This window comes from Phaenicophaeus curvirostris, chromosome 7, assembly GCF_032191515.1.
Source record: "Phaenicophaeus curvirostris isolate KB17595 chromosome 7, BPBGC_Pcur_1.0, whole genome shotgun sequence".
NCBI lineage: Eukaryota > Metazoa > Chordata > Aves > Cuculiformes > Cuculidae > Phaenicophaeus > Phaenicophaeus curvirostris.
The window spans coordinates 24,997,872-25,015,120 of NC_091398.1; the positions used below are offsets into that span (position 1 = coordinate 24,997,872).

Genomic DNA, 17,249 nt, shown 5'->3' on the forward strand with positions numbered 1-17,249 from the left:
GAGCCTGGCTGCCCATGCTGCACCCCAGCAAGGCTGTGCAGCCAGCCTTTCCTCAGGCCCCTCGATGCACAGGGGGTTCCCTCCCTCCCCTGAGCACAAGGCTCACACCAGAAGAGCGGGGGCAGGAACCTCACAGCACTCACAGCCTGTCATTGACCAGCACTTTGATGACAAAGCCCTTGGCTTCCCGAGTGAGCCCCTGGAACATCCTCTCCTCGAAGGCCACGTTGTAGTTGCGGATGTTCATCAGCGTCGTCTTGTCGTTCTCCCCCACAAAGGGAGAGATACCTGTCAGGCTGCAGAGGAGGGGACACTGTCACAGGGCTGAGGGGACATGCAGAACAGCAGGGCAAGTATGGGAGAGCAAGGATGGGACCCTGGAACCCAGACCCAGTGCCATGGGGAGGGCAGAGGCAGGAACAGATGTGGAGGAGGCTAAGCCTGCCAGCACTACAGCCCCTGCACTGCAACCAGCAAGACGGCAGGAGGGATCCTCTTGGGGACCCACCAAGGCACTTACCAGAGGTAGGCGATGACTCCTACAGGCCTGCAGATAGGAGAGCACAGTTATTACACAGCAGAAGCCCCGTGGGTGCCCAGTCCCTTCCTATATTGTGGGGAGCCCACTGTCCACACCAGGGCTGCCCTTACCAGATGTCAGTGACGCTGGACACAGGGGTCTGGTTGACGATCTCGGGGCCCACGAACTCAGGGGTGCCGTACTTGCAGTACTGCGGCTCCTCAGGCGTCAGCTCCTGCGCGTTGCCGAAGTCACAGATCCGGACCTGCTCGCTGCTCGAATCCGCCATCAGGAGGTTTTCTGGCTACAGGACAGAGGGGAGCTTGGCAGGGGCTCCCTCCAGGAACGGAATAGCCCCCACTCAGCAGCACCAGCCACCTCGCAGTGCGTCAGGAGTCCATCCATGCAAACACGGGACAGGAGGGAGTGGGAAAGCCCCACACTCACTTTAATGTCCAGGTGCAGGATCCTGCGCTGGTGCAGGTAGCAGATCCCCTCCAGGACCTGCCTCATGTAGGATCGGACCTGCAAAGGAGCAGAGAGAGGGTGGGCACCCAGAGCATGGATTGACCCCACGCTGGCCCTGTGCAAAGAGGGTGTTGGCTGTAGCCCTATTTCATAGCCTGATACAATGATCATTGCGTGTCCCTGGGCTGAGACAGACCCTGGTGTTCCCATGCTCCTCCCGTCCTCCCTCATTAACCCCCTGCAGGGTTAACCCACCTCAGACTCGCACACTGAGGGCTTCCTCGCCATCCTGTCTAGCAGCTCTTCCTCAGCACAGCTGGCCCCCAGTCAAGGAGCACAGACTCCATGTCCCAGTGTGTCCTGCACCCTCCTGGGCACCCAGCTCCTCTGCACCCTCTCTGCCCACTCATTCTCCCCTCAAAACCCTCCCCTCATCCCCCATGCCATGCACTCTCTAAGCAATGTCCAGAGGATACAGCTCCATGACCATGATGACAGCATTCTTCTTCTCAAAGGCATCATGGAAGAAGACAATGTGCTCGTGGTCCAGCTGCGAGAGGATGTTCAACTCCCTGCGTGCTGACTGCTTGGCCTTGGTCCTTCCAGGAACGAACTTGGCAGCAAAGTCCAGCCGGCTGCTCTTCTCTGTCACCCTCCGCAAGTAGGAGAAAGCTCCCCTGCAATGTGGTGATGGGTAAAAGAGTGAATAAGAAGGTGGGGAAGTAGGAGGCCTCCCCTTCTCTGGGCAGCTGGGTCAGGCACCCATTCCACAGGGAGATTCCTGCAGCCCTGGCAGCCCCCCAGGACCATTCATGGAGAGACCTCAAGCTTGGTTTTGCTTTGGCCACCCTGAGCCAGCACTGGGGCTGCGAGCATCTCCAGCACATCAGGATCTGGCATATCAGGGACAGAGCTCCAGGGTGCAGCCTGTCCGTGTGGTGCCCAGGGTGTCCCACTGTCCTCCATGCCACCGACCGCATACCTCCCAATCTCCTCGTGCACATCGTAGTAGTCGGTCAGGCGTCGTGCCTTGTGCAATGCCTCCTCCTCCATGGCAGCATCAGCAGCAGGCTGGGCTGGGGGAAGGAAAGGCACTGGCAGTGGGCAATCCAGGCACCCAAGCTCTGCCTCCTGGGGTCAGGGGAACAGCTGGCCGTACCTGCCTGCACCACCAGCTCTGCCTTGCAGGAGACCTCCCCGGCCAAGTTCCTGGCTGTGCAGGTGTAGACACCGCTGTCAGCCTCAGCGGCACCCAGCACCACCAATGAGCACTCGTTGTCCTCGTACACAAAGCTCAGGTGGCTGCTCTCCTCCAGCAGATCCCCGTCCTGGAGGTGGCAAGGGCATCAGAGGTGTCCCATCCCATTCTTGACCAGCTCTCACCACCCTTTCCCCATGGACAGGACATGGGGCACATCCTGCATCACTCGGCGTGAGCACAACCCCAAAGCCCTAACACAGTGATCCAGGTGAGGCAGGGGAGAGTGTGAGTTTGGGGAGGGGGGCTGTGGGTCAGGAGGGGACTTGAGGCAGGAGAGCCCACCTTGTACCACATGATGTCTGGCAGAGGTTTCCCCTCCACCACCACGGCAAAGCGCGGCGTCTCCCCTTCCTGGGCATCGATGTCCTCCATGATGGACTCAAAGCGCGGTGCCTCTGTTGAGAGATGGGGCACAGACCACCATGGGGCAGTGCTGTCCCAGTGCACACAGCACCAGGGCGCTGCGGGGCAGGCCACCAACGGTGTGTGCGTGCAGCACTGTGAAGCCATCATCCGTTGGTGTCGGGGGCCCCATGGGGCCGTGTCACCCATGGCACATGGGCATGAGGCACTGCGTGGCTGTATCTCCCCATTACATATGGAAGTAGGGTACTGCAGGGCAACGCCAGCTGCGACAGCTCTGTGGGGCAATGTGGAGGTGTTTTCCATGACTCTTGGCCATAGGGCACTGTGGGGCAGTGACACTCCATTATACACAGGTATGAAACACCCTGCAGCAGTGCCACCCATGGCACGTGGCTGGGGGACACTGTGGGGCAGTGCCACCCCATGCCACATCCTCATGGGGCACGTGAGACACTTCTACACAAATCAGCTACGGGTTTAGGACACCAGGCAGCAGTATCAATGTGTTTTAAGCCCCATGGGGCATTGCCACCCTGTAGAGCAGCATTCCCATGGCATACAAGTACGGAGCACTGAGGAACAGTGCCATGCTATGGGACAGTGCCCCCATGGCACATGGGCACCACTGAGCAGTTCCCCCCTCCAAGGCACATGGGCTTGGAGCACTATAGGGTGATGCCACCCCCTGGTAGAGGGACGGGGCTTCCTTGTATGGGGGCACATACCTGCAAGGCAGAGGAGGAGAGTGCAGCAGGCGGTGCCGTGGCAGTTGCTCACCTCGCAGGTCAGTGGCCCTGCAGCCCCCCGGTCCACGCACAGCAGCCGCAGGCAGTGCTGGTCGTCATCCGGCATCATTACCTCGCACATGCCCTCCACCTCCTCCAGCACCTGCCCATCCCTGCGGGCACAGACAGATCACATCCCTCTGCTAGCTCTGCATCCTGAACGGCTCTCAACACTTAGTACCCCACAGATAGCACCACCCCCCCAAAAAAGTGCTCCCCGACATGTACAGCCCTGGACATAACCCTTGGGTGTACACCCAGCCCAGCCCCAGCGAAGGACCTTGCACTCACTGTGGGCTGCACGGTGAGCTGGTGCAGGAGCCCCTCTGTGCACCCTGTAGGGGTGTATGGGGCAAGCAGTGGGCACAGCACCATGTCCTACCTCTTCCAGGTGACAGTGGCATCCACGTGGTTGATGGTGATGGTAATGGAGGCTGGCTGGCCCTCTACCACGTACACCACATCAGGCTTGTCCAGGATGACCGGGGCCTCTTCCAGGTAGGGACCTGCGACACACATCATCACTACCACCACCTCCAGTCACCTCCATCACCCAGCCCTGGCCAGCTTACCACCCCACTGGGGACAGAGCCCCCTCCACCACAGCCACACATCCCATTCCCACTGCCCCTCTCACCACGGTCCAGGAGCTGCACAGGCCCCACAAGCGGGGATGGCTTGCTGTTGGTCTTGGGGGTGGCAGTGATGACACGGAAGAGGTACTGAGCACCCTTGGTCAGCCCGTGTACCGTATAGGTGGTGTCCCGCACACCAGTCACCAGCACCAGCCACTGCGTCATGCCCAGCACTTGCATTTGCACCACGTAGGTCACTGAATTGGGGTCTGCAGGGGAAGAGGGTCAGTGCAGAGCCTCTGGCATCAGGCTGGCCAGTGCACCCCATCACAGCACTGTCTATCCCCTGTCTGCCTCCCACCCTGCCAGCCCCAGTCTCCTCACCGATGGCAGTGTCCAGCCACTTGGGCTTGTTCCAAGTCAGTGTGATGGTTCTGGCGGTCACTGAGGCCACGGTGGGGGGCCCATCCGGGGGGGTTGGCACCACATCTGCAGGGCAAAGCATGCAGGGGTGTAAGCATGGCCACTGTCACAGCTCCTCACAGCATCTGCCTTAGCACCAGGAGATACAGGCTGGAGGGTACAGATGAGAACAGCGACGCCCTGGCAGGGGCTCAGCCTGGCAGCTCCAGTGGGTCTGGGGTGGCCAGCAAATCCCATGGGGGTTCTGGGGACCCAGGCTCTGACCCTGCACAGCTGATGCTGCTTTTAGATAGGATTGGAGACCTCCTGAGATCCCCTCCAACCTGAACTGCCCTGTCATCCTGTCACCCTAGGACCTTGCTACAGGGCCACTAACCCCCAGCACTGAGGCACAACCTGGCAGGGAGACAGCAAGTGGCCACATGTCCCCAGTGGTGCCTGCTGATGCTTACCGGTGACGTAGAGGTGCGCATAGCATGTGGCCTTCCCCACTTTGTTGGCGATGACACTTTTGTAGACACCAGCATGCACATGGCTGACAGACTTGAACACCAGGCGATGGACATCCTTATCTGGGAGGGACAGGGAGACACGGGTAAGACACTGCCAGCCAAGCGGAACAGAGCTCCCCTCCCTGCCTCATGGGTTGTGGAGATCTAGGGGATGATGCCTCCTCCCGGGGTGCCCCCCCTTCCTGTGCCCCAGTCAGAGGGACCCTAGGGGAGTGGGGAGTGCAGCAGGGAGCCCTACACTGCATCATCTTGCGGTCGTCAGTGCTGTCGATGCGGGAGCCATTGTGGAACCAGGTGATGGAGGGGTAGGGCAGCCCGGCCACCTGGCACTCCAGCACGGCCTCCTTTGACTCCACCACGTCCAGGTTGTTCAGCGGCTTCAGGAAATCAGGCATGGTGAAGCACTCTGCCTCTGTCTCCACCTGCTCTGGCTCCTCCGGTATAGATGGCATCTTCTCAAGTTTGGAGCTGCAAAAGCCCACACACACTCATATCCCAGCCCAGCTCTGACTTCAGGCTTTCCTCAAGCCCATTGTACCCCAGATCTCAGGAGGGAGCAAGCAGGAGGGGATGCAGATCCCAGAAGCCCCCAACTCTTACATCTGGGAGGCAGCAGACGGACGCGGCTCCTCCACATAGAGCTCAGCAGAGCTCTCCACGTGGCCGTGGGCATTCCTGGCAGTCACTGTGTACTGCCCCTCGTCCTCACTGCCCACATGCATGATGACCAGTGAGTGCAGACCCCCTTCCCGCTGAATCCGCACGTTCTCTCCCTCCTGCACCTGCTGGCCTGCAAGGAAACACATCAGTATCAGCGCTCCTCCCAGCCTCAAATGGGCACAAGCCTTGGGTGCAGCCCCCAAGGGGATGGGGACAGGTCTCTCTGCAGGGCCATAATCAAGTTCTCTGAGCTTGGGGATTACCAAAATGAGTCCAGGTGACCACTGGGGTGGGAGTCCCACTGATCATGCAGTCAAAACGTGCTGTCCGCCCTTCCACCACATCGACGTCCTCTAGCTTGCGGGTGAAGAGTGGCTGTACGGAGGGCTGCACTGTCAGCCGGGCACTGCAGGTCAGCTCATCTGCAGGGAGAGTGAGTAGGGGTGAGGCCCGTGTGGGACGCATATGTGTGGAGCAGGAGACAGCTCGTGATCCCCTCAGCTGCAGCCCCAAGAGCCAACACGGTTGTAGCTGAGTATACTCCACGCCTGGTGGAGGCTGAGCCTCGGTGTGCTGCGTGACAGGCTCTGTCCCTGCGTGGGGCAGGGGGAGCACAAGTGTGTGCAAGGTGCCCATGCTCAGGACTGGGGCTCTGCTGGCAGCAGGTTGCTTCTTCCCTCCCTCACAGCAACACAGATACCAGCAGCAGGGTGGGGTGGGAGGATGCCCTGTCCTGCCCATGGAGCAGAGTGTCCCCTTGGGGACAGGGCAGTGATGCTGAAGCAGGCAGCACCAGCACATGCAGTACCTGGGGGCAGCATGTGGAAACAGGTGCAGGCTGGATGCTCCAGATGAGGGGTTTGCAGCAGAGACCACTTTGCAATGATGGTGTTGTCACCCATCCCAGGCAAGGACTGACACTATACTCAGGCACAGAATTACCTCCCTGCACCCAAACCTGCTGCTGCTCTCAAATCCCTGCAGGCATAGGGCCTCCTCCACGGAGGGATGCACGGGCACTAGCTGCAGAGTGCTGGAAATGGCACTGCACCCACTGCAGCCTAGGTTACTGCTGAGGGGCTGCCCAGGCAGGCTGGGGAATGGGAAAGGGACCCTTGTCCCTGCCCCGCTGCCAGGGACAGAGGCTGTGTGCAGCATGTACAGGCACAGGAAGAAGTAGGAGACATGGGACAGAGGCCAGGTCCTGCTGCCCTTCCCCAGACGCCACTAGTGATGGCTTGGTGGGAGAGGGCGGGTGGCCCTGACATCCTGTCCATGGCCCCTGCCACATCCCAGGCCAGCAGAGACAGGTCTGTACAGGAGCCAGGTGCCTGGAGCCTCTGGAGCCAGGAGATGTGGACAGCTGGGCTGCACCCAGCCACTATGGCCAGGGTGCAAATGCATCTCCCTACAAGTCATGGAAGCTGCGGGGCTCGGCGTGCTGGAGCTCAAGGACTTATGCACACCAGGTTTCCCAGCCAGGGAAAGCTCCCCAGCTCCTGGGGCAGCAACCATTCCCCGTCCCCAACCACCAGCACTAACATCTATATCCTGGGCGGACCAAAGCCCTGAACCCAGAGCAGGGGGCCTGACCACCTCCAGCACATCTCTAGGGCCAAGCCCAAAACAAGAACCCCCCGGGGAGCTCCGTGACCGCTGCTTACCTTTGGCAGTGCTGAGCTTGCAGGTGTAGATCCCACTGTCGTCCTCATGCACAGAGGTGAGCAGCAGCTTGCACTTGCGCCCGTCAAAATGCATCTTGCATTTGAGCAGGGCGGGCTGGAGCAGCCGGCCCCGGGACAGCCAGTCCACGTCCATGTCTGGCGGGCCAGACACCAGGCACTCAAAGAGTGCCAGCTCCCCCGCCCCGACCACCACGTCCTGCAGGGGAACCACGATGGCCAGGGACTGGCACTCGGGGCGAGCTGCCCAGGAAGGGGGGAGAGAGAAAGAAAGAGAGACGCATCTCAGCAACTGAAAAGCAACCATGAGAGGTGGCCGGGATGGAGTGGAACATGCAGGGGGAGTGGGGGCATGCAGGGAGGGGCTCGGTGCAGCGGGCAGGGAGTGCAGCAAGGGAGGGTGGGAGGGGGGGCAAGATGTGGAAAGCAAAGCTGAGCCAGGGAGGGGGCCAGGGGTGAGGGGAGGTGTCCGTGCCAGGAACACACCACACAGCGCTTTACCAAACAGATTTTATTAGAGCTACAAAAAAAAAAAAGGGTCACAGCCTCGCAGCCCACCCCCCTGCTGAGCCCCCTCCCCAAGAAGAAGAGGCCCGGAGCCAGAGGGTGCTCCAGGTGGACCCCGAGCCCTCGGGCTGCAAGGGATGTCTCGTGGTGGCCCGTTGGGCACCTGGGTGGCTGCCTCGAAGCCAAAGGGCCCGATGCTCTCCCTCCCCATTATGGCTGGCGCAGGGTTAACCCCCGTGGGGGTCCCAGGGGTATCCTGTCCCCCTTGCTCTGAGGTGACCGTCGCAGAGCTGCCACTGTGCCACAGTCCCTTCCCTACAGCCCCGGCTGACATGGCAGCAACCTTGAGCTCAGCTCCCTGCTCCCCTTCCCTGGGCAGCGAGGAGAGGAGCAGCAGGACACGCAGACAGGGACAAACAGACGGAGCAAGAGACAAGACAGCATCATATGGCCACCCTGGCCCAGCTGAGGGGGTGCCTGGTGCTCCCCCACTGCTCCCCCCACCCCGCCTCGGTTATGTGACGCCTCCCCCAGCCATCCAGTGAGCCCCTGGCCATAGTCGAGGGCCCGCGCGTCCCCGCGGTGCATCCAGGACGAGGCGGCGGATGGAGCAGAAGGTAATAACACAAGGTGATGTCCACTGCCTAAGAGGTGTCCAACTAAGAGCCCCGCGGCCGCGGCTCAGAGAGATGCACCCCCTTATCGTACTCCCCCTGCGTACAGACAAAAACCGCAGTCAGCAAGCAGAAGGGTTAGTGCAGCAGCAAAGGAGCCGGTACACACAAACCAGCGCCGGCACGAGAGGTGTGAGCGCGTGCCAAGGCGCAGAGCCACCCACGGAGTCCCCAGAGAGGGGATGGGGCTTGTGCCATCGCCCCCACAGCCCGGCTCCTGCTGGCCATGGGGCACGGGGCTGGCTCCTGCTCCCACCCCCGTGCCGCCGCGCTTTGCCAGAGGCTGCGAGCAGGGTCCCGGCAGGGTACAAGCAGTGCAGCCAAGGCCGGGCTGGGGATGGGCACAGCCTGGGGGGCTCAGACAGCTGTCAGCGGGGAGCAGGGGACACACAGCAAAAGGTAGGAGAAGGGAGGCAGCATCACTCATCCCGGCAGGCTCCTTCCCTGGTCTCAGGTGATGCCAGGAAGAGCCTGGCCCTCAGTTCCCAGCCCCCCTGCACACATTTGCACACACATATTGGGGTCCTAGGAGGACCACAGCAGGGCCGGGGTCGGACAGCAAGGGAAGGGGGCTGGACAATCCAGTCCTGTGTTAACAGGCTATTGCTGGAAACTGGCAATGGGGTACTTCTCCAAGCTGCCCTGTGCCCGGCACACAGCTTGCAGAGAGGGAGGGAGCTGTCAGCACAGCAGAGTTGGGGGAGAAGTCCTCTTCAGGGCCACCAAGGGCAAAAGCCCTCCCTGCGCAGGCAGGGGCAGCACTCGGTCCCAGCAGCGGGCACGTTGGGGGAGAGGGGAAGAAGCTGCGCTGCAGGAAGCAGCGGGCTCTGGGTCAGGCTGGCAGGGGTCCTGGCACAGCTGGACAGTGGGACCCAGAGCCACAGAGTGCCACATCTGGATGAGGCAGCAGGGCAGCCTGCTTCTGCCTCAGGGCCAGCATCTGTGAGCAGCCCCAGGCATGCAGCTCCACTTCCCTGCTTCTGGCTTGCACCCGCCTGCAATGAAACAGGGAAGGGCAGGCTGCCTCGACCCCTTCTACCGCAGCGCCGCTGCAGGGGGTGTCTGCAGTGCCTCTTCCCCACACAGCTCATGCAGGGCACTGGAGCCAGCTGCTCCCTTGAGGCCGAGGGGGACGCACTCGGGGAGCTTTACCTCTGACCTCCAGCTTGGCCTCGCACTGCTTGGTGCCGTACTCGTTGACGGCCTTGCAGGTGTAGAAGCCAGTGTCAGTGCGTTCGGCTGCCAGGATGTGCAGCGTGAAGAGCCCTCGTGCCCCCTCTGCTTCCTCTGCATGGTGCCTGCGGCCGTATTTCACTGGCTGCCGGTTCCTCAGCCTGCTCAGGACACATGGACAGATCGGCACAGTCACACCTGGCCCCGCACACCCAGTCTAGCTGTCCCCAGAAGCCCCCCTCTCCTCCACCCCAACCCTATTTGGGATCAGAGCTCTGAGCTGACCATCCCCAAATGGGGAGACCACTTGCCCATCCCCTCCTTCCCTGCCCAGTTGTGACCCAGCAAGCTCTGGGACTCACCAGTAAATGATGGGCTTGGGCTCCCCACGGACTCGGACGCTCATGCTGACATCCTGCCCCTCCAGCACTGACTGGTCCAACAGAGACACCTGGGGAAGCAGGAGTCAGAAAGCAGTGAGCACCCACCAGCAGGTCCAGGGAGGGTATCCTCCCTCTGTACTCAGCACTAGTGAGACCGCTCCTCGAATCCTGTGTTCAGTTCTGGGCCCCTCACCACAAGAAGGATGTTGAGGCTCTGGAGCGAGTCCAGAGAAGAGCAACAAAGCTGGTGAAGGGGCTGGAGAACAGGCCTTATGAGGAGCGGCTGAGAGAGATGGGGTTGTTTAGCCTGGAGAAGAGGAGGCTGAGGGGAGACCTCATTGCTCTCTACAACTACCTGAAAGGAGGTTGTAGAGAGGAGGGAGCTGGCCTCTTCTCCCAAGTGACAGGGGACAGGACAAGAGGGAATGGCCTCAAGCTCCACCACGGGAGATTTAGGCTGCACATTAGGAAAAAGGGCCTGGGACTGCAGGGCTGCAGGAACAGGGCACTGCTCCCCCTCTGCCAGGTGCCAGGGAGGTTACCAGCTCACCTCGAAGGTCGGTGCAGCCTTGAAGGTGCTCTCTGGAGAGCCGTGGGCAGCCCCATGCTCGGCTCTAGGCTGCAGCTTCATGGCTGGTCGGTGCTGGGGGGTGCTGGACTCGGGGAACTCTTCCAGGGGGCTCAGGTACTCCTCGTCCGAGGTGATGGGGCTGCCCTGGCCGACGGGGGGTGACAAATGCCCATGCCGCTCCACTGCCGGGGCTAGCACAGAAGAGGCTGGGTAAGGAGCTGGCGGCAGCCGGAGCCGGGCACGGGGGGAAGGACACAGCCTCCACCACCCTGCCCCCCAGGAGTGCCCGGAGACACCCACCCCGCGGCCCAGCCCAGCTTGGCCGCAGCCAGCAGCGAAGGGGTGCGGGGCCGCTGGGCGGGAGGGGGTGCGAAGCGCTCCACGGGCCGATAAGGGGACGCGATATCCCGCGAGGCGACAGCAGGGCTCAAGTGGCTCTTACGCAGCAGCCCGCGCTCCCATCCTTAAACCGCTCGGATTCCCGGGATGGCTGCCCTGCCCCGAGCCGGAGAGGGCTTGAAGGTGACATTGGCAGCTGCGCCGTCCCGACAGCCCGGCCGGCAGCTCCCCGCGGGGCGCCCACCCGGGATGGGGAGGGATGGGACGGGATGGGATGGGATGGGGGATCCGCAGGGTGCGTGCGGGCACGGGGGCGGGTGGTGCGGGGAGGGGGCGGTGAGCAGCGCGGGGTGCTGGGGGGGGGGGTGCTGGGGGTGCTGGCCCCGCTCCATCCTGGCTGCCGGAGCGCCCTCTCCCCCCCCTCCTCTCCCTCCCCTTACCGGGGGGGGTGGGGGGGGGTCGGGCGCGCTCCCCGGTGCAGGGCGCGGGCTGCGCCCCCCCCGGCGATGCCCGCAGGCTCCCCCCGCCCGTCCTCCCGCATCGCCCCCCGCACTCACCGCGGGGCGGCCCCGGCAGCCCCCGCCCCGAGCCGAGCGGAGCCGCCGGTGCCGGGAGCTCCCGCAGCCGCCGCGCCGCCGGCCCGCTGAGCCCTCCCCGTCCCCGCGCCGCCCGGCCCCGGGGCTGGGCCAGCAGCGGGGGGAGGGCCCGTCGGGGGGCCGGGGGCTGCCGGGACCCTGCCCGCCCCGCCGCCCCCGCACCGCCAGCCCCGCGGAGCCATGGGGGCTCGGGGGGGTAGCAGCCCCCGGGGCAGCTCCGAGCCTCCCCGAGCGCCCCAGGGACGCTCTCGGGTTGGGGGGTACCCTACGGCTGCTCCCCCGACCAGCTCTGAACCTCTCCGCGGTCACTGGCGGGCAGGGCTGGCTGAGAACGCCCTGGCGAGCGGCTCTGGTGGGGAGGCTGGGTACCCCCCACAGCTAACAGCTTGTGGGGCAGCGGTGTTCCTAGGGCTAGAAGGTTGGAGAGCAGGGGTATCCCCATGGGTTTTGGGTTAGAGGGCAGGCTGGGATATCCCCATGGTTTGTAGGCTAGAAGTAGGGGTAACCCCTTGGTTTGGGGATTGGGGGGCAGGCTGGGGTATCTGCATGGTTTACAGGCTGGAGACAGTGGTAAACCCGTAGGTTTGGGGTTTGGAGGGCTAGGGTATCCCCATGTTTTCTGGGGTTGGAGGACAGGCTGTCATACCCCCCCATTTTTGGGGTATTGGAGGGCAGGCAGGGGTATCCCTGTGGTTTACAGGCTGGAAGTAGGGGTAACCCCATGGTTTACAGCCTGGAAGCAGGGGTAACCTCATGGTTTTGGGATTGGAGGGCTGGAGTATCCCCACGGTTTTGGGGTTGGAGGGCTGGCATATCTCCATGGTTTGCAGGCTGGCAGTAGGGGTAACCCCATGATTTTGGGGTTGGAGGGCTGGTGTATCCCCATGGTTGTGGGGTTGGGGGGCTGGTATATCCCCACAGTTTACAGCCTGGGAGTAGGGGTAACTCCAGGTTTTCTGGGGTTGGAGGGCAGGCTGGAGCGTCCCCACGGCCCGCGGGGCGCAGGGCAGGTGCAGGGGGGCTGTGGTCCTCGCCAGGGTCCAGGAGGATGCTCGCAGCCTGGCCCCACTGCCCCCCCCAGGCTCCCCCGGTGCCAGCTGGGAGCGAGCCAGCCGCCTGGGCTCAGACCGAGCCTTGTAGGGTAAGGAAAGCCGGTTTCTCCGCAGTGAGCCGAGCCAGCGGCCGCCCCCGGCACTCACCGGGCCGCACGCTGAGGATGGCACTGCAGCAGGTCGCCCCCACCTCGTTGGCCGCCGTGACAGTGTAGAGCCCAGCATCGGCCACCCGGGCGCTCCGCACCAGCAGGGTGTGACGCTCGCCCTCCGCCTTGATGGGCCGCGCAGAGCTGCTCCGCAGAGGGACCCCGTCCTTCCTCCAGGACACTGCCGGGAAAGCCACGGTCACCCACGGGTGGCAGAGCCCCAGCTCCCCTGGGGGGCTCTGCGGGGTCCTGGTGAGCTCACCACGAGAGGGGAGCAGCCCCGGGCATCCGCAGCCCCCTGCCCGATTCCTGGCATTCTCCAGCGGAGGAATCATAAAATCACTAGGTTGGAAAAGACCCACTGGATCATCAAGTCCAACCATTCCTATAAATCACTAAACCAGGCCCCTCAGCACCTTGTCCACCTGTCCCTTAAACACCTCCAGGGAAGATGACTCAACCACCTCCCTGGGCAGCCTGTTCCAGTGACCAATGAGCCTTTCCGTGAAAAAAAATTTCCTAATGTCCAGTCTGAACCTCCCTTGGCAGAGCTTGAGGCCATTCCCTCTTGTTCTGTCCCGTCACCTGGGAGAAAAGGCCAGCACCCTCCTCTCCACAACCTCCTTTCAGGTAGTTGTAGAGAGCAATGAGGTCTCCCCTCAGCCTCCTCTTCTCCAGGCTAAACAAACCCAGCTCCCTCAGCCACTCCTCATAAGGCCTGTTCTCCAGCCCCTTCACCAGCTTTGTTGCTCTTCTCTGGACTCGCTCCAGAGCCTCAACATCCTTCTTGTGGTGAGGGGCCCTGAACTGAACACAGTATTCGAGGAGCGGTCTCACTAGTGCTGAGTACAGAGGGAGAATAACCTCCCTGGACCTGCTGGTCACACCGTTTCTGATCCAAGCCAAGATGCCATTGGCCTTCTTGGCCACCTGGGCACACTGCTGGCTCATGTTCAGTCAACCAACATCCCCAGGTCTTCTCCCCAGGCTCTGTCTATCCAGCCACCTGTTCCCACATCCCAGCTCCAGCCTGCCCAGATCCCCCCAGCCCTAAGCCAGGCAGGGGGCTCTGCTCCTGGGAGCAACTCCGGACTGTGCCAACAGCATCCCGGAGCATCCCTACGTCCCCGCGCCGCTCTCGGTGGCCCTGCTCCCGCTCTTTCAACAGCCCAGCGTGGGGGAACAGCACCCTCCCCACCTGGGGAGGCAAGCGTGACGCTTGCCTGGGGAAGATGAGCAGAAAGGGGCACTCCCAAGGTGGGCACATCACCCCCCCTGAAACACCCAGCTTGGGCCTGCATGTCCCACTCTGCACAGCTCTAGTGGCCCGAAAGGGCGGCTCAGTGGGTGGGACATGGAGGTGTAGAGAGCCTCCACGCCACGCTCACGCCCCTGAGCCCACAGTCACTCACCTTCTGGCTGGGGGTTGGCTGTGACAATGCACTTGAGCAGCACCTCTGTCCCCACGGCCACCGCCATGTCCTGGATGGGGATTTCGAAGATCGGGGCTTCCAGGGGGTCTTCACCCGCTGAGACGTAGGAGTCATCGGAGGACTCTGCAAAGGGAGAGACAGACCCCAGGGTTATCAGCAGGGTGGAGTGAGCAGGTCCTGGGCTGCACAAGGATGGAGCAGCAACCTCATAACCTGCCCACACGTGCCCCATACCCTTGCTGGGGCCTTCCTTAGCAGGTCCCTGATCCCTGCTGGGGAGGGAAGGGCTGCATCAGGGACCACCACGGCACAGTGCTTGCAGCTGGACAAGGTGGAGGACCATGGTGCAGGGAGCACATGGCCTGCTGTACATTCCTGTACAGCACGGGGGCTGAGGCAACAGTGAGATGTAGAAGAAGGAGCGTTGTACAGCCCCCACTCTGGGTTCCCTCAGCCGCCCGCAGGGTGCTGGCTGCTTTGTCCCACTAATGTCAGCAGCAGCCACGCAGCTCCCACCCCTCCCATGGCCCCAGCACACAGGCAAAGGTCCTGGGGCCATGCCAGGAGCCTCGAGCATGTGTGCCTGGCACTGCTGCAGACAGAGCTGAGCCTGGAAGGAGCTCCTGGCCTGGGTGCAGTCTGCTCTCACCCCTGCGTGCAGGAATGGGCAGGGCAGTGCAGCTCTTCCCCCAGCCAAGCGACTGCAATATCCCCTGGGGGCACTTGGGCTACACACCCTGCCTGCAGCATCGAACACCAGCCAGCCAGGACAAGCTGCGATGGGTGCCTCATGCCCCGGAGGGCCAGACCAGCCCAGGGCTGGGTACCAGAGGTCAGCACCCTGCATCCCTCCTGTGCAAGGCAGGAAGGACAGAAACATCAGAAAATGTCATGGCCCCAAAACCTAGCAAACTCGTACCCAAGCTGGTCTTACACCACTGGTTGGTGCCAACAATTCCAACCTACAGAGCCATGTTCCCCCACCCCTGTGCTCTCTGGTGCAGCCTGGGCTCCCCACACCTCCCAGGGCCAGGCTACAGCCCCACACCACACTCAGGGGCCAGTCAGGAAGGCAGAAAGCCATGCCCCCTACCTAGCTCCGGAGAGGTGGGTCTGGCTCGGCGTCCTTTCCCCTTGCTCCGCACGCTTCTGCCTTCTTGAGCCGTCCGGCCACTCTCTTTCTTCTCTGATACTTTCATCTGCCTTCTCTCCACCTCCTTGCCCATGCCGTGCTGCCCTGTACCGCTCCTCTCCAGGCGAGCCTCCTGCTCCATCCCTGGCTTTGCCCAGGGCAGGAACCGCACCTCCGTGAGCATCTCCGGCCTCCGGTACAGTCCGTGGGGTACGGATAACCGGGCAGCCAGGGCTTCATTCCCTGCCCCAGGGGAACGGGCTCCACCGGCAGAGCCCCCGTCCGGGCATGGGCTGCTTTCGGGGGGACCTGCCTGCGACAGGGCCACTCGCCCCTGTGGGGTGGCTTGCGCTAACGGCCACTGCTCCTTCTTCTTTACTTCCCCAGTGCCTTCTTGCTGCAGACCTTTCCTGGCACCTGCGTCCTCCACCTTGGTGGGCTGACCAGCTGCCCCGCCACCCCGCGCCAGGGCTTTCCTCCCGCGCTGCCCCCCCGGCTCTGGCTCCCCATCAGGTCCCACCAGCGCCACGCTGGAAAGTGCCAGGTGCTGGATGACGTGCGTGGTCTCTGCTGGAGAGAAGGGCTTTGGTGGCAGCGCCTTGCGCCCGCTGGTGCCCTGTGAGGAAGGGGTACGGGGAGGGCGGGAGGCAACAGGCTCGCTTGCTGCCGGGGGTGAGGGTGCCGGGGGCAGCCCGGCTTTGCACAGCTCCTGGGAGCGCCGCAGCTGCTGCTTGGAGACCGTCCGCTTGATGCGGGTCAGCTCCTCCGCAAACTTGTTCTCAATGGCATAGACACGGCCGGCAAACTTGCCCCGCTCATCGAAGGATGCGGCTTTCTGCCGGAAGGCCAAACGCCGGCACGCTGCTGTGCTGCCCAGCTCCCAGCGGCCGCCTTCCTGCAAATCCTCTCGTGAGCCACCCAGCGTGCTGGCACGGCGCGAGCCGGGATGGTCGAAGGAGCGCGTCTTGCGCAGGGGCAGGCCGGGGTGTGCAGGGAAGGGGCTGTCTGCCTGCTCCAGGCTTCTCTGCTGCTCCTCGAAGTACTGCAGCCTCTCAAAGATCTTGGAGCCGGTGCGCACCAGTTTGGGGGATGCCCGGATGGAGATTCGGCCGGAGGCGTCGCTCATGGGTGTCTGGGGACGGGATTCTTGTGTGCTGCCCTGCGAGTACCCTGAGGACTTGGGCCTCTTGATCTTCTCCTCGTACTCCTCAGGGACGGTGTCCTGGTACTCGGCTGGCACCGAGGACATTTTGCGGGGGGTGACGGGCGTGAAGGAGGGGATGCCAGGGCCACGAGAGGCAGGCTGGGATGCAGCACCGGTGTGCGATGGTAGGCACGGGCTGGCACGGGGAGATGGTGAGCGGAGGATGGGTGGCTTGGCAGTCAGTGGCAGGGCAGCGGGGGACTTGGGGGGCTCAGCACCGGGCTTCGGAGAGACGGAGCCACTGTGGGGGTCATCTCTCCTGTAGCCCCCCTGGGGGATGCTGCTGCAAGGGGAGAGACAGAGGAGAGTGGTTCAGAGCCCGCCCTTGCTTCCTGGCTGCATCCCTACTCCCAACCTGCACCGTGGTGTCCAGGGGAGCACAGCAAAGTGGGGGCTGGGGGGGCAGGTGGCCAGAGCAGCCCCAGCACCAGAGAGCCACAAGTGGCCCCAGCAACTGAATCTGGCCACCCCAAGACAACCAGGAGCTGGCTGGGTTGGGTGAGAGTCCTGGGCCGCTGTGACACAGTGATGTCCCCTTGCCCAGGGGTACCAGCACGGGACAGTAAAGTGATGCTGGGATACCCAGCGAGTCCCTTCCCAAGGGCCACCATGCAGACAGGACAAGCGGCCAGCCAGTGCTGCCGTTGGCCAGGGTGTCCTGGCATGCCCAGGCAGCGCAGCACAGCCCAGCTCTTCTGCAAGGTGATGGGTGTCCCCAAGGCTACAAACTCCCCCAGTACACATGCTGCTGCAGGCGCATCCCCCCCACCCTGCTATCCCTGGA

General features: G+C 63.0%; 1 protein-coding gene across 6 annotated transcripts in view; it reads right to left on the reverse strand.

Moving 5' to 3' along the window:
* The window catches only part of SPEG (striated muscle enriched protein kinase), a 39,060-nt gene that overhangs the window by 7,918 nt on the left and 13,893 nt on the right, over positions 1–17,249 (reverse strand). For 5 of the 6 annotated variants that reach the window (XM_069861268.1, XM_069861267.1, XM_069861270.1 and 2 more), the window contains 24 exons: positions 15,223–16,748; positions 14,109–14,252; positions 12,695–12,877; positions 10,540–10,751; positions 9,969–10,057; positions 9,586–9,767; positions 7,235–7,495; positions 5,834–5,992; positions 5,511–5,700; positions 5,149–5,378; positions 4,851–4,970; positions 4,360–4,464; positions 4,038–4,244; positions 3,783–3,906; positions 3,341–3,513; positions 2,532–2,644; positions 2,148–2,316; positions 1,971–2,064; positions 1,465–1,665; positions 1,244–1,304; positions 968–1,045; positions 652–824; positions 521–547; positions 144–296 (listed from right to left, as the gene is read on the reverse strand). In XM_069861268.1, coding sequence (XP_069717369.1) covers positions 144–296; positions 521–547; positions 652–824; positions 968–1,045; positions 1,244–1,304; positions 1,465–1,665; positions 1,971–2,064; positions 2,148–2,316; positions 2,532–2,644; positions 3,341–3,513; positions 3,783–3,906; positions 4,038–4,244; positions 4,360–4,464; positions 4,851–4,970; positions 5,149–5,378; positions 5,511–5,700; positions 5,834–5,992; positions 7,235–7,495; positions 9,586–9,767; positions 9,969–10,057; positions 10,540–10,751; positions 12,695–12,877; positions 14,109–14,252; positions 15,223–16,748 — 4,974 coding nt within the window. The remainder of the gene's footprint in view (positions 1–143; positions 297–520; positions 548–651; positions 825–967; positions 1,046–1,243; positions 1,305–1,464; positions 1,666–1,970; positions 2,065–2,147; positions 2,317–2,531; positions 2,645–3,340; positions 3,514–3,782; positions 3,907–4,037; positions 4,245–4,359; positions 4,465–4,850; positions 4,971–5,148; positions 5,379–5,510; positions 5,701–5,833; positions 5,993–7,234; positions 7,496–9,585; positions 9,768–9,968; positions 10,058–10,539; positions 10,752–12,694; positions 12,878–14,108; positions 14,253–15,222; positions 16,749–17,249) is intronic. The other variant, XM_069861269.1, reaches the window with a different exon arrangement.